General features: G+C 44.9%; 1 protein-coding gene across 1 annotated transcript in view; it reads left to right on the forward strand.

Moving 5' to 3' along the window:
- The window catches only part of LOC111187348 (pikachurin), a 54,720-nt gene that overhangs the window by 31,101 nt on the left and 9,457 nt on the right, over positions 1-14,162 (forward strand). The window contains exons 2-8 of the mRNA XM_089908555.1: positions 1,981-2,097; positions 4,213-4,325; positions 4,924-5,242; positions 5,863-5,963; positions 7,225-7,325; positions 9,338-9,482; positions 12,705-12,894. Coding sequence (XP_089764681.1) covers positions 1,981-2,097; positions 4,213-4,325; positions 4,924-5,242; positions 5,863-5,963; positions 7,225-7,325; positions 9,338-9,482; positions 12,705-12,894 — 1,086 coding nt within the window. The remainder of the gene's footprint in view (positions 1-1,980; positions 2,098-4,212; positions 4,326-4,923; positions 5,243-5,862; positions 5,964-7,224; positions 7,326-9,337; positions 9,483-12,704; positions 12,895-14,162) is intronic.

The following is a 14,162-nucleotide window of genomic DNA, read 5'->3' on the forward strand; positions in this document are numbered from 1 at the left end:
TCCATAGTGCAGCACTGTGGTAGTATCTCCCGTGCCTGGTGGAAGCCTTTGCTTTTGGTGGGTACGTGAAGTATTACTTAAATGGAGGATGGGGAGGCATATCAAGAAGTCTAAAATACGGTTCCTGCCCTCAGGGGGTTCACAACTGATTTGAGAAACACAAGGGCAACATTCCGAGGCCAGGAGTCCAGAGGATGTAAAAACCATCTTGAATATCCATTGAGTTCAACAAACTGTGGGCGCTTATTCTGAGCTCATGATTAGGGACATATACTCGTGGGTGGATGGCACCATCCAGGAGTTGGAAGAATGTCCTACAGGCCTTGGCTTGCTCCATCTTTTCCGGAGTCACCATTTTTTTCCCAGAAGAGTCTGTTTTCTCTCTCTCTTTTTTTTTTTTTTTGCAGTACACGGGCCTCTCACTGCCGTGGCCTCTCCCGTTGCGGAGCACAGGCTCCGGACGCGCAGGCTCAGCGGCCGTGGCTCACGGGCCCAGCCGCTCCGCGGCATGTGGGATCTTCCCGGACCGGGGCACGAACCCGCGTCCCCTGCATCGGCAGGCGGACTCTCAACCACTGCGCCACCAGGGAAGCCCTGTTGTTCTCTTTTTAAAATATCACTTGATTTTGGTCTTTGGATGACACACATTCAGCTCTGTCTCCACAGAATGCATGCAGCTGGAAGGGTGGGTAGACTGTGTATATAAGGACACACAAGAGGGAAAAGGAAGGTGATGTGGACAAGAGCGTTAACCAAAGTCTTGGGGTAAGAAAACACAAGATGTGTTCACAAGTCAACTGGTAAACCAGTTTGGCCATGAAGACTTTGGAAGAGGGGGAAAAAAAGAGTCAAAACCATGATTTGGAGTCCGATTATAAGTGGCATGATGTAATCAAAAAAGAGACCAAGGATAAATCTAGTGCTGCTGTATATTGTCTGTGTCCCTCTGAGCAAGTTATTTAATCTTTTTCAGTTTATACCTTCACATGGTAAAATGGGAGGAATAATACCAATTTCACAGGATTTTGTGAGAATTAATAGAAACAATCTATGAAAAGCTCTTGGCACAGTAAAAATGAGCAATAAATGTTGATTTTTCTCAATCCCAGGCTCTTCCTCTCTCCACAGTGATTTCTTCTCCTCCAGGCACTGGGAAAGCAGCAAACTTGGTTTTGAGTTAGGCTCGGCCAGTTACAAAGGGTTTCATCTTGGTCAAACCACTTAACTGCCCTGACTTCAGTTTCTTATCTACCAAATGAAATTCACCACACTTACCTTTCAGGATTATTGTAAAGTTTAGAAATGTATGATATGAAGCAAACAACAGTACCTATCAGTAGGAGAGAGGCAGTAGGTTTCAGTAAATAATGGTGATAGGAGAAGGGAGGAGAAAGAGGAGTTGTGATCTTCGGGATTCTCGACCAAGGAGCCTGGACGTCTGTCTTGTTGGCAGTTGGGGTCTCTGAAGACTTTTTTCCAGATAGAGTATTATAAGATGAAATGCAGAGAATCTTGAGATGATGAGAATAATACAAGAATGGCTAGCATGTGCAGAGGGCAAGGGTGAACACCCTGGAGGTACGGAGGCCCACCTACGGAAGAGAAAACCCAGGCCTCTCCATGCATGTGCTACATAATTCTTTTATTAGCAAATGAATTGGTTCTAGTGAAATTCATCCATTCTCAAAATAGGAGAGAGACAGAGATAGAAATGGAGAGTGAGGAAGGGGAGAAGAAAGAGGCCCAGAGAAAGAGAGAGAGGCAGGGAGAGAGGTAGAAAGATACAGAGAGACAAGAGAGGGGAAGCTCTTTTCAAGGGCCTCTGGCTTTTTGTGTGAAGACATCTGGCACACAGCTGTGCTGGCTGGATGCAGGTGGCTTAAGAGAATTTGCATCCAGGTATAAATCTGACATCAACTGGCTTGAATTTTCAGCTGACGTGTGGGCTATTTTAAATAAAACTGGGGAATTGGTGTGGAGGTGGTGAGAACATCTCCACCAAGATGTGCCCGATACCTGAGAACAGGACCTTCTCCGATGTCTTTGGATCACCTGCCGACCACGTCTCCCTCTTCCTGGTGCAGGAGGAGATATCCGGTCAGCAGCGTGCCCACTGAGCAGGCATCCCACACTTCCTTTCTGACATTTCCTTTAGTTTCGTGTTCAATCTGCTTGCTCTTTGCTTAGAAGACGGTGAGTTTGCTTTTGTGAGAAAGGTGTTTGGCTTAGCTTATTCTGAAAGCAGAATTGTCTTTAAGTTCAATTTATGTTTTTAATGTCATTTTTTTCTTTTTTTAACTAATCATTCAATAACTAATGGGCATCAATGACCTACAAAAGTCAGTTCCTGTTGCCACAGTTGTTACAGCCGTAAAGCCTGGTGCCTGGTGTGACTGGATTAGAGAAGGCAGCTGGTACCTGTGCCTATCCAAAGCCACCAGGAGGAAATGGGGGCGCTATGGAGCAGCACTTTGAAAGGCTCTCAGATCCTGGGGTAGAGCTTCCTGTGTCTAGCCTAAGTCAGGACTACTGTGGATCAGTAGACTTTGTGGATGACAACTTAATAAAAATGTTAATCTGACCATCCCCCAAAGAACAATACCCTGTATTGTCCTCTATGAGTTTTTCTCAGCCCACCTTACAGTTCTGAAAGATCCTGTTGTCCTGCTAAGATGTTTGGAAATGGTTGACCTGCAAGAAGCCACCCAGGGACCCTTTTTTTTCTGGGTGTGGGAATGTTTGTTCTAGTATAATGTCTCTTTCTTATTTTGAAGAACTTTTTTTTTTTTTTTTTTGTGGTACGCGGGCCCCTCACTGCTGTGGCCTTTTCCGTTGCGGAGCACAGGCTCCGGACGCTCATGCTCAGCGGCCATGGCTCACGGGCCCAGCCGCTCTGCGGCATGTGGGATCTTCCCGGACCGGGGCACGAACCCGTGTCCCTTGAATCAGCAGGCGGACTCTCAACCACTGCGCCACCAGGGAAGCCCCTTGAAGAACTTTTAATGAAATATCTCATACGTCAAAAGTATAAATATATATATATATATATATATATATACTTATATATATATATGTGATATTACTTTTGTGTTTTTATATAATATATAAAAATAATATGAACACTCATGGGTACCCAGCATCTATCTTAAGAAATAGAATATTATAGAGTACTATCAAAGGCCCCTGTGTGTCACACCTCATTCATATCCCTCTTCTAACCTTTCCCATGTATTTTTGGTCCTTGCCTTACTTTTCTCAAGAGTTTGAACATAGTCGGCCGTCCATATTGATCCGTGGTTGGTTGAATCCGTGGATGCAGAATCCGCAGATACCAAGGACCCACTGTGCGCTGCCATTTTATATAAGGAGCTTGAGCATCCGGAGATTTTGGTATCTGAGGGGGTCCTGCACCAAAACCACCCCTCAGATGCCAAGGGAAGAGGGACAACTGTATATATATATCCTTAAATAATATATAGTTTTTCTTGCTGTTGACTTTTATATAAATGGCATCAAACTGGATATGTTCCTGTGCAACTTGCATTTTTTGCATGAAATCTTGTGAGATTAAACCATCTTGATTGATTAAATATCCATTTGTTCATTTCCTGTGTTACATAGTATCCCATTCCATAGATATACTATAATTCATTTATCCATTATCTGTTGATAGATTTTTGGGATATTACTTGATATTATAAAAATAGCAAAGTTGGGTTTTTTAACAATTACAAATTCTGATGCTATGAATGTGTTATGCACATGTCTCTTTGCACGTGTGGAAAAGTTTCTCCAGATTTTGTAAGTTGGGGTGATATTGCTGCATCAAAAGCTATGAACATATTCTACTTCATTAAATATTTCTAAGTGTTTTGCAAAGGGGATGTACCGGTTTACACACCTAACATCAGAGTATGAGTCTCCATTGATCCCATCCTTGGTAATATTCATTGCCCAACTTTTGTATTTGCCAGTCTTGTCGGTATAAAATGGCGGCTCTTTCTGGTTTTAACAGGCATTTCCTTGATTACTTAGGAGATGAAATGTTTTTCATACTTTTTGCTCAGTGCTGCTTCCTCTTTTGTGTTGAATTCCTTGTGTGTTTCCGATACATCTCCATCCATTCAGCACAGCTCTGTATGTGGCTGCGTTAGCGTAAAAAAGGGAGCGAAGGCATGTGTTGACTGCGGCGTGCTGCTTTTCTCTTTGAAGGCCCCGAGGAATCAGGAAGTGGGCGCTATGGACCCCATTATATAACCGACACAGAAGTCAGCGAGGATGACACATATGAAGATGACTTAGATTTGGATATTTCCTTTGAGGAGGTAAAGAAAAGTACTGCTTGAAAACCTGGGTGTTTTTGTTTCCTTGCTGAACAAGGTGATTTAGTCAATGGACCACTAACGTTTTACTTAAAACTTACTTAACTTGGCTCATCTGCTTTTAACACATTTATTTCCTCTGACTATTAGGCACCAGGTGATCATAAATTAATAGTAACTAGGTATCAACCATGCTGATGCTCTGTAGTCAGTTCCTGCCTGCTGACTTCACAATCTGGCAAAAACGTATTTAGATTCCCACCAAATGAAATTTTATAAACTCAGTTTTTATAAGGAAATGAACAATTCCTTGACAAGGTAAATGCATCTTCGTGATATTGTAATAATAATAAATCACATAATATCAGCTTTAGCAGTGATTTTTCTGAGTAATACAGGAGAAGGTACTTAAAATCCTTGAGCCTCAAGTTCTTTATCCATAAAACTGGAGTCAGTACTATTTGTCCTCTGTACATTCCAAGGTTTTGGTAAGTATCAAAAGTGACTATATTTTCAAGTGTTAGGCGTCAGCTATAAATAAGGCAGTCTAATTACCGTGCTCTGTGTTAATCCTGAACTTCTTTTCCTTCTCTGTCTTCAGGTTAAACCGCTTCCTGCTATCAAAGAAGGGAATAAGAAATTTTGGGTGGAATCCAAGATGGCGCCCAGATCGAACCCGATGACCGTTTCTAGGCTTGTCCCCGCTACCCCAGCATCTCTCCCCATGACTGAGGTGGCTCCTCAGCCCACTCCAGTGGAGAGGAAAGGGAAGAATGGTGCGGCTATGATGCCAAGGCTTTTTGACGTGTCTTGTGATGAAATTCTCTGCTCTGCTGACAGCTTTTGTGTCAATGACTACACCTGGGGGGGCTCTCGATGCCACTGCAACCTGGGCAAAGGTGGTGAGAGCTGCTCAGAAGGTAGGCCCTTGGGTGGTTGGGTGGGGAACATGGTCATGCGTTGGCCCTACTGGGAGCCAGAGGGCAGTTTTGCATCCACACATGGTTCCTTCAAGTCCTTTTTCTAAGATAAGCCCCTTCTCCCATGTTTTAGTCACTAAATCAGCTAGCTAGCTACACAGGGCAAATGTGAGGCAACTTCCATTGCTTCTAGGTAGATAGCAGCCCTATTCTTACATGTGCCAAACATGTAGTCCTTTTGGAGCAATTAATAAGTCACCCTGATGGCATCTTGGGGGTGGGCTTACTTTGATCACACCTCTGCTGAGCCAACTTACATCACACAGATGTACAGCTAGGAAGCAGGTGTCAGCGGCCTTCAAGCCACTTAAAGATTTCTCTTTAGGGTGGCAAGTAACCAGCTCCAAAGATCCAGTTTCTCCCTAAGAATTTCAGAAGCTCAAAGTCCCCAGGAATGAGAATCCTGGGGGTAAAGAGTAGAGTGAAGAAGACGGCAAGCTAGGTTTAACAGACTGTCAGGGGTTTTTACTTAATGACATCCAGGCAATGGTGTGTACTGATTTTTTTGCATTTGAAGTGAGGAAACAGCATGCTTTGGTTTTGTCTTTTTCTCTTTTCAGATATTGTTATACAGTATCCTCAGTTCTTTGGCCACTCCTATGTAACCTTTGAACCTTTGAAGAACTCTTATCAGGCATTTCAAATTACTCTTGAATTTAGGGTAAGAAGGGTTAATCCTTTGATCAGTGCTTACTGGACACCGTAACACAGCAGTGTACTACATCAAAGGGAGGAGGAGAGGGGAGAGGAAGCAGGGGGTAAACCCATTCACAGGTTAGCGAGAACGATGGGCACACTTACACACTCAAGGGCGGCAGCAAAGGGAGGGTGGGTTCTGTATGTTACTGAACTATGGAAATGGTTGGCCTGAAGGTTCCCAGGAAGAATATTTGGGTCCCACACATGTTGCTCGTGTTGACTGAAAAAAAAAATGCATAACCTAAAAGTTGAGAATTATGTTTTATTCAGCAAATTTGCTGAGGACTTAAGCCCAATAGCTCTAAGGGGCTGTTCCCCGGGCTAAAGTCCTCAGCAAGTCCACCAAATAAAACATAATCCTCAACTTCTGGTTGTGCATTTTTTTTTTCGGTCAACACTCATAATAGTGACACTTCTCAGACCAGGATTTCAGAAGGTATAAATGCATTCTCCAGCCCAAAATTCCTTTTAAAGGAAGCCCAAACAACGTTCATGATTATGACTGTAACTGAACAGATAGAAAAATGACTATATGCAACCCTGGCACACAGTGAGGGCCCAATAGATGCTCTCTGATCTGAATCAGCTGTGGATCAGAATTCATCGCCTTCAGCTTAAAGTGATCCTTTTGGGTATCTCAGATGACAGGAAAAGGTTTGGAGATATGGAAACAAGTCCCCTTCAGGTCACGGTCAAAGTGTTGAGGGTCCAAAAGATGATCTGTCCCAGTCTAGGACAGACAACATGGGTGAAAACTAAACTAGTCCATGGGCTGTTTGTATTGTCATGTTCTCCTAATGGAAGGAAGGAAGCAAATTTGCATGGGAAATTTTTTTAAAAAAGGAAAAACTAAAATGCTCTTTGGTGAGAATAGAATTTGATGAGCATGAGAGAAGGCCCCTGTGTGACTGCGGTCTTTGTGCACATGGTTTCCCAGAGCCTCTGCTGGTGGATCCATGAAGCCAAGTAAAGAGGGGGTCAGATATGGGGCCACCTTCCTCTCACGTCACTGCAACATTCCTCATACACTGTTTATATCGCTGCCCTCTGCTTATTGAAAGTGAACTGGGACTAGGTACCTGGGAAGTAATTGGAGTCCACATGCTTGTAAATAGGAACACAGTGGAGATGCTCAAGTTTCGTATTCATGAGTGTTTCCAGGTGGCCCTTTATGGAGGAAGAGGCGCTCATTGTCCGTGTGGCTTTCGTTCCTATAATGACAGGCAGAGGCGGAGGATGGCTTACTGCTCTACTGCGGGGAGAATGAGCACGGGAGGGGGGATTTCATGTCCCTGGCTGTCGTCCAGCGCTCACTCCAGTTCAGGTAACTCCTGCCAAAAACCCCTCAGATTTTTAATACTACCCTATGTTATGTTTTCCTTTTTATAGTGTGAACAAAATCTGTACACAATGGATCCCTGTAAATAAAGGAACGGTGTGTGTAAGATGAGCATGGACCAGTTTACTAAATACTGGGGTATCAGGATTGCAGGGTTGCCCCTCAAATTTGAGTTTGGAACCTTGTAATCATTTATTCATTCAACAGCAAATGTTTCTTGAGCCGCCACATTGTACCAGGCACTGCTGCAGCGCCTGGGAATGTGGCAGTGAGCCAAAGCGATTGAGTCCCTTCTCTCCTGGAGCTTCGGTGGATGCGATGGGCAGAAGGCTGGGACTTCCACCTTGTCCCCTGCGGTAGGTACAGCTGACAGCGCAGAGCCCAGAGAGGAGCCCCTAGCCTCCTAAGCGTTTCCAGAGGCTCAGGCCCCATCCTCGTCTTTCCTCGGGGCTGTGGTGGGCTATTTGACTTACCTCCTCTGCCCTGATCATTTGTGTCCCAACGCACCTTGGAAGCCACCTTTGGTTTATGTGTGGTTTTCTGCGCACAGAGCTCTGTGGACGTGTGAGTGTTTTAACCACCCTCACGGAGGTGCACACGGCGCCTATTAGAGGACAACCAGTGGGGATCAGCTGGGTGCTTCTCCATGGCTCACTGATTAAGATCCTGATGACACTATTCTCCTGCGGCCTGACCGTCAGCAAATGACTTAACCTCTCCGAGCGCATGTTTCCTCCCAGGGCTACTGTGGGCATTAAATGCATGAAAACATGAGGGTACTTAGAGCAGCGCCTGACCCGTAGCAAAAGCACTCAGTAAGCACCAACCACGATTGTCTTTTCACTATTTTAGCACAAAAGTTACTTTCGGTTAAGAAGGATGAGACTGTCAAGCATCTCACGTGGGGTAGAAAATGCCCCCACCCCCGTCCCCGCATCCTTTGCTAAATGCATTGATTGATGGGAGATTGAGGTCAGCCAGCAGGATCTGGGGCAGTGGCCCTAACCTTATGTGGATCTAACCCTTGGAGGATCTGATTGACTCCCGCTAGCCCCGCTGGTTATTTGCTGGTAGCAGCTCTCCATCTCTGCAACTCCTACTGCGTGATTCTGAGATCCCCCCCGCTATGTGAGCCTGTTTTGCGACGCCTCTCCACCCCATTCCACTCCACTGACGATCAGGAGACAAAGGGAGGCCATGAGAAGTGGGCTGCAATTAGTGCACATCCTGGCAACACCCGCCATACTTCCTTCCCCACCGGCAGTCTCAGAACTCATGGGGGACATGGCACGGTGGCTGCTTGGAGGTTGCCTGGAAAAGGTCAGAATCCTACATGTCAGGCATAGTGACCAGAGGGCACCCCAGGCCATACGGAGGTTGGGAAAAAAAACAAGAATAATGCAACTGTCTGAGAATGCTCGTTCTCCACCCACACCCCCTCTGAGCTGGAGACTCCCATGGAAACCATCCCTGCACTCAGGCCCAGCTGAACACAGATGGCATTGCTGGCCAGCTTGTCAAAATGAGTGTGAAGACTTGGTTTCTTTTTCTTTTTCTTTTACATTTTATTAACATCACTGAGCCTGTCATTTCGGAGTTGTGGGAAGTCCCCAGAGAAATCCCCGGAAGCAGAATGATTCAAGCTCTAAGTCTCTGCACCTTGAGTCCATGTTCAGCATCTGGTCATTGCTGAGAAGGAGAGAGAAGATCTTAGTTGCCCAGGATTCTCTAAGCTGCAGAGAAAGTTGGGTTAAAGGAGACTCCACACTGAAAGGTTCTATGGGCAGATTAAAGACAACCAGGCTGAGGAGGTCCCAGGGAAGGAGGCGTCTAGTTCTTCCATGTGTAGATTTAAACAGCTCTTGATATTTGTAAACCTAACTCTGAACAGACTGGCTCTCCAAGAAGCCATTACCCTGGAAGTGATGTCCATGGAGTCTGAAAACATAATGAACTGGTTGATCTAAGAATTTTCCTTTTCTTTTCTTCTCCCACAGGTTTAACTGTGGAACTGGGCTTGCCATCATCGTAAGTGAAACCAAAATCAAGCTAGGGGGCTGGCACACGGTTACGCTCTACAGAGATGGGCTGAACGGGCTGCTGCAGCTGAACAACGGCACCCCGGTGACAGGCCAGTCCCAGGTGAGTGCGAGCCTCACTCCCTGCCCCCCTGCCCAGCACGCACCACAAGCACCCTGGCAGGGTCCCACTGCAGAGAGCTGACAGCCCTGGCAGATGGGCTGCTTTTCATGGCAAACCCATGCAACCTGGCTCTGATGTGACCCTGCCGGCTTTCCACCCTAGGTGGGCTTTCAGGGCACGTGTCCATCCCACATGTACCAAGGAGAAGGGTGACTGCCAGCATCATGGCCCTGGGTGCACAGGGACATGCAGTAGGCTCTGTGCCTGGGGACGTGTTCTCTTTCTACAAGGACATCAATGCCAGGGGGTGGAGGAAGGCCCATATTGGAAGAATTGAAGCCATTATTACTGCCAAACACAAAGCTTGCTTTTAAGGCAGAGGTGTTGCAATCCTGTAGCTATAGAAAATCGTCCTGAAAGTTTCACTTGGTTCAATATTCAGGAGTAATCCATTCATCCACCTTTTTGGGGCCATGATTATAGGAAGTGGTAAAGCAGCGTAACTAGGTATTCACACATTTGTCATGCTCTGAGCAAGTTTAGGACTGTGTTTAGAATAAACAGCTGGGATTAGCAACCCGCCAAGGAACCGAGCCTGTAATTCTAATCAGGCAAGCATCTGTATTCTCTGAGGAAAAAAGTAGCAAAGAAGCCTTTGTGTATATGTGTATAGCTTTCTCCTTGCCCGGGCTCTTCACTATTCTTTGCTGACAAGACATGTTATATTAAGGGTCATGACTTGCTGATAAAAAAAAAAAGAATAGAAAAAATAAATCTCATTCATTTGAATCCCAGTGGTTCCAAAAGAACAAGAATCCAAATAGAGTGAATGTGAATCCAGGAAGATCATTTATGCAGATATGCATATATTTCTAAGGAAGGGAAAGATGGGATAAATGCACTGCAGAATCACGTAAACGCCAGAACAATAGGCCTACTGTGGTTAAAATTAAATTTGACAGGAATAAAGACATTTTGAACTTGGGTCCAAAATACTAACATGAATACAGGTGGAGAAGCTGTAACAGAAGTAACACATGTGTAAATGTCTTATGGTTTAAAACAAGGAAATTCAATAAAGGTTAATAAATAGGGCCATGTGATAACAACAAGCTAAAGAAATTATAGGCTGCATTAATAGAGGCATAGCATCTAGGAAAATGGAGGTGATAATCCTATTCTATTCTGGTGCCTATGTGTGTAGTTTGCAGTACTCTAACAGGGACTCTAATCCTCGAAGAGGATTGCCTTCCGAGTATATGATTTTAATGCATGTAAGCATTAATTACAAAAAGCATATGATTTTGTGGATACTCAGGGCAACATCTGCCTCTCTACGACCAAGACTTGCTAAGCAAGTTGTATAAGCAGGACCTCAGATGTGGAATGTTTGAGAAAACTGTCTCAAGAGATAGTGACTCTGTCTTAAGTCAGGGTTCCCCCAAAACAGACCTGAGATGAGGAGTCTTATGCAAATGATGCACGAAGAAAGGGGTCCCAGGGCTTCCCTGGTGGCGCAGTGGTTGAGACTCCGCCTGCCGATGCAGGGGACACGGGTTCGTGCCCCAGTCCGGGAAGATCTCACATGCCGCGGAGTGGCTGGGCCCGTGAGCCACGGCCGCTGAGCCTGCACGTCCGGAGCCTGTGCTCCGCAACGGGAGAGGCCACAGCAGTGAGAGGCCCGTGTACCGTGCAAAAAAAAAAATAAGGGATCCCATAGGAAACCTGTAAGAGAGGGGGTTAAGACGAACGGGGGAGGGGCAGAAGTCAGTAAGAGTGAGATCTCAGGCAAAGTTCATCAGGATCTGGCTTTAGCCTGATCCCACAGGGGAGCTCTGGCATGCAAGTAGTACCACGGAGTGATGCCAACCCAAAGCAAGGGAATTGGACTTCCACACTTAAGCACCCATTAAAACTTGTTAAGGGCTGTGCCAGGGGACTGCAGACTCCAGGATACCACCAGTTCTCTGCATGGGCAGGCAAAGCAGCCTCCAGAGGCCCAAAGACAACCCTCATTAGAGGAAGGTAAAGGCTAGGCTCAAACACTATTGCCTGGGATGTTGTGAAGGGAGCTTCAGAGGAGCTACCCACCCCTCTGATGCACTTAATGTTCCAAACAAGGAGAAAAGGATTTAGCTGTTGGGCTCCTGCTGTGGTCCTGGATCAGGGAATAGGGCCAGAAGGGTGAGGAAGGGATCCAGAAGAAGTAAATCCTGAGGATCTTGGTGAAATAAGCCAACAGGGCACTCAATTCATCTCACGAAAGCTGTATGCCAGTGGCTGGCAAAGAATTAATCCTTAAAATCCACTGTAAATACTTTAAAGCTGCCTAGCTCATATTTACTATACTATTTACAACTGATTCTTATCTATTCATTAGAAAAGCAATGATTAGATGTTTTACTTACTGATAACAGAAGTATAAAGGGTAAAGATTACATTTCAGTGGCTTACATTCTAGACATTTTATAACTTCTCGCAGCATACCTTTTCCCAACCTCCTTCTCTACCCTTTAATCCAAGCAAATGAGATATTTCTGCAATAAAAATAACAAATAACCAAGAGCACCTTAATTCTGTCCCACCTAATGTTCAGCTCTGTATTTTGTAACCTCAAAATCTACAATCCAGATTGTGGTTTAGTCTAAGACTGGAAATGTCCCTACTTAGCTGTCATAACACTTTAAAAAAATTGTATCCATGAGCAAATTTCAAAATATTTTGCAACTCAGTCTTGGCAATTTCCCTCTCCCTCGCAAATGCCTCTTGCAGGATATAGTATAAAGGTGACTAGGACAGTAAAAGGGTAAACGTTAGCCCACGTATACACAAAATTAGCATTATCACCTTTTGAGACACAGAATAGCCCTATGACCCATCCAAGATACACAGTAAATTGGTGTCAGGACTGGAAAGAGAAAGTTTTTTTTGGGATGCCCATCGTGGTACACTGCCTGTTGGGTTGCTCCTGGCTCTAACCCACCTTCCCTTCCCTTCTAGGTTCCAAAATCATCCCTTCTCGAAAGACAGCCCTCTGAGAAGCTCTCTTGAGTTTTCTGTGGTAACCGTGGGTTTAATTTTCCAGTAGGACAGTAACTTAAATACAGATGGAAGAAAACATTGGTGCTATAAATTGCATCTTAACCGTGTCCCTCATGAAAACCTGTTGTGTTTTAGCTTTTGACTTTGTGTAGTGAGTTACTGTTTTCATCTTTCTTAAAGGGCCAGTACAGTAAAATTACCTTCCAGACGCCTCTCTATCTTGGTGGGGCTCCCCGTGCCTACTGGTTGGTGAGAGCAACAGGGACAAACCGAGGCTTTCAAGGCTGTGTACAGTCACTCACTGTTAATGGGAAGAGAATGGACTTGAGGCCCTGGCCGCTGGGGAAGGCACTCAGCGGGGCCGATGTGGGTAAGTGGTTGCCCAGTGGGTGGGATGCTCTCGTGGGACTGCCTTTCTGCTTTGGGCCAGGGTGGGGAGAAGCTTCATGGGCTACAACCCTAGGCAGATGGTTAATGCAGAGCTTTAGGAGGGAGGTGGGCCTGAGGGGTGAGGTTGGTGCTCTGAAGACATGATGACCTTGAATCTGAACACTCAGATGTGGTAAATAAGACCAAGGGTGGACCAAACCCTTGGTTGTGTCCTGCTGTCATCTTGGCCCTCTTCATGAAACGCAGCCTGGTCTCATCTGACAAGGCAACAGCATTTCAGCCCTTTGACCCTTCCTCACCCAGTCCAGTGGAAGAACCAACACTATAATGTAGAAAGATCTTTCATATACTCTTTGCTTCTAAAAGAAATGGCCACATTCCAATTCTTGACCACCGTGCCAAACACGTTCTTGACGCCCTCTCATTTATTCCTCATACTGACTCGAGGAGGTAGAGATTATTATTATACTTATTTTACACATGAAGACACTGGGACTTGTAAAAGTTAAAGAACTTATCTAAAATAGGGCAGAACTAGGATTGTGGGTTTTTTCTATTTTCCTTTTTTTAAATTAAGATTATTTTTTGAGTAGTTTAAGGTTCACAGCAAAATTGGGGGGAAGGCACAGAGATTTCCCATATGCCCTCTGGTAGCCCCCCACCCCCCAATTATCAACATCCCCCATTGGAGTGGTATATTTGTTACAATTGATGACCCTGTTGACACATCATAATTGCCCCAAATCCATAGTTTACATTATGGTTCACTTCTAGTGTTTTATGCTCTATGGGTCTGGACAAATGTATACTAACATATATCCATCATTATGGTATCATACAGAGTATTTTCACTGCCTTAAAATTCCTGTGTGCCCTGCTTATTCATCTCCTCCCCCCATCTCCAACCCCTGGCAACCACTGATCTTTTTATATTCTTTATAGTTTTGCCTTTTCCAGAATGTCATATAGTTGGAATCATACATTATGTAGCCTTAATAGATTGGCTTCTTTCAGTTAGTAATATGAATCTAAGTTCCCTCCATGTCTTTTCACAGCTTGATAGCTCATTTGTTTTTAGCACTGAATAATATTCCATTGTCTGGATGGACCACAATTTATCTGTTCACCTACTGAAGGACATCCTGAGTGCTTCCAAGCTTTGGTAATTATCAATAAAGCTGCTATAAACATCCAGGTTTTTGGGTGGACATAAGTTTTCAGCTCTTTTGGGTAAACACCCAAGAGTGT

The sequence above is a fragment of the Delphinapterus leucas genome, chromosome 3 (genome assembly GCF_059928025.1).
Source record: "Delphinapterus leucas isolate spDelLeu-1000000601 "Yukka" chromosome 3, BTC_Dleu_Yukka2, whole genome shotgun sequence".
NCBI classification, from domain to species: Eukaryota; Metazoa; Chordata; class Mammalia; order Artiodactyla; family Monodontidae; genus Delphinapterus; species Delphinapterus leucas.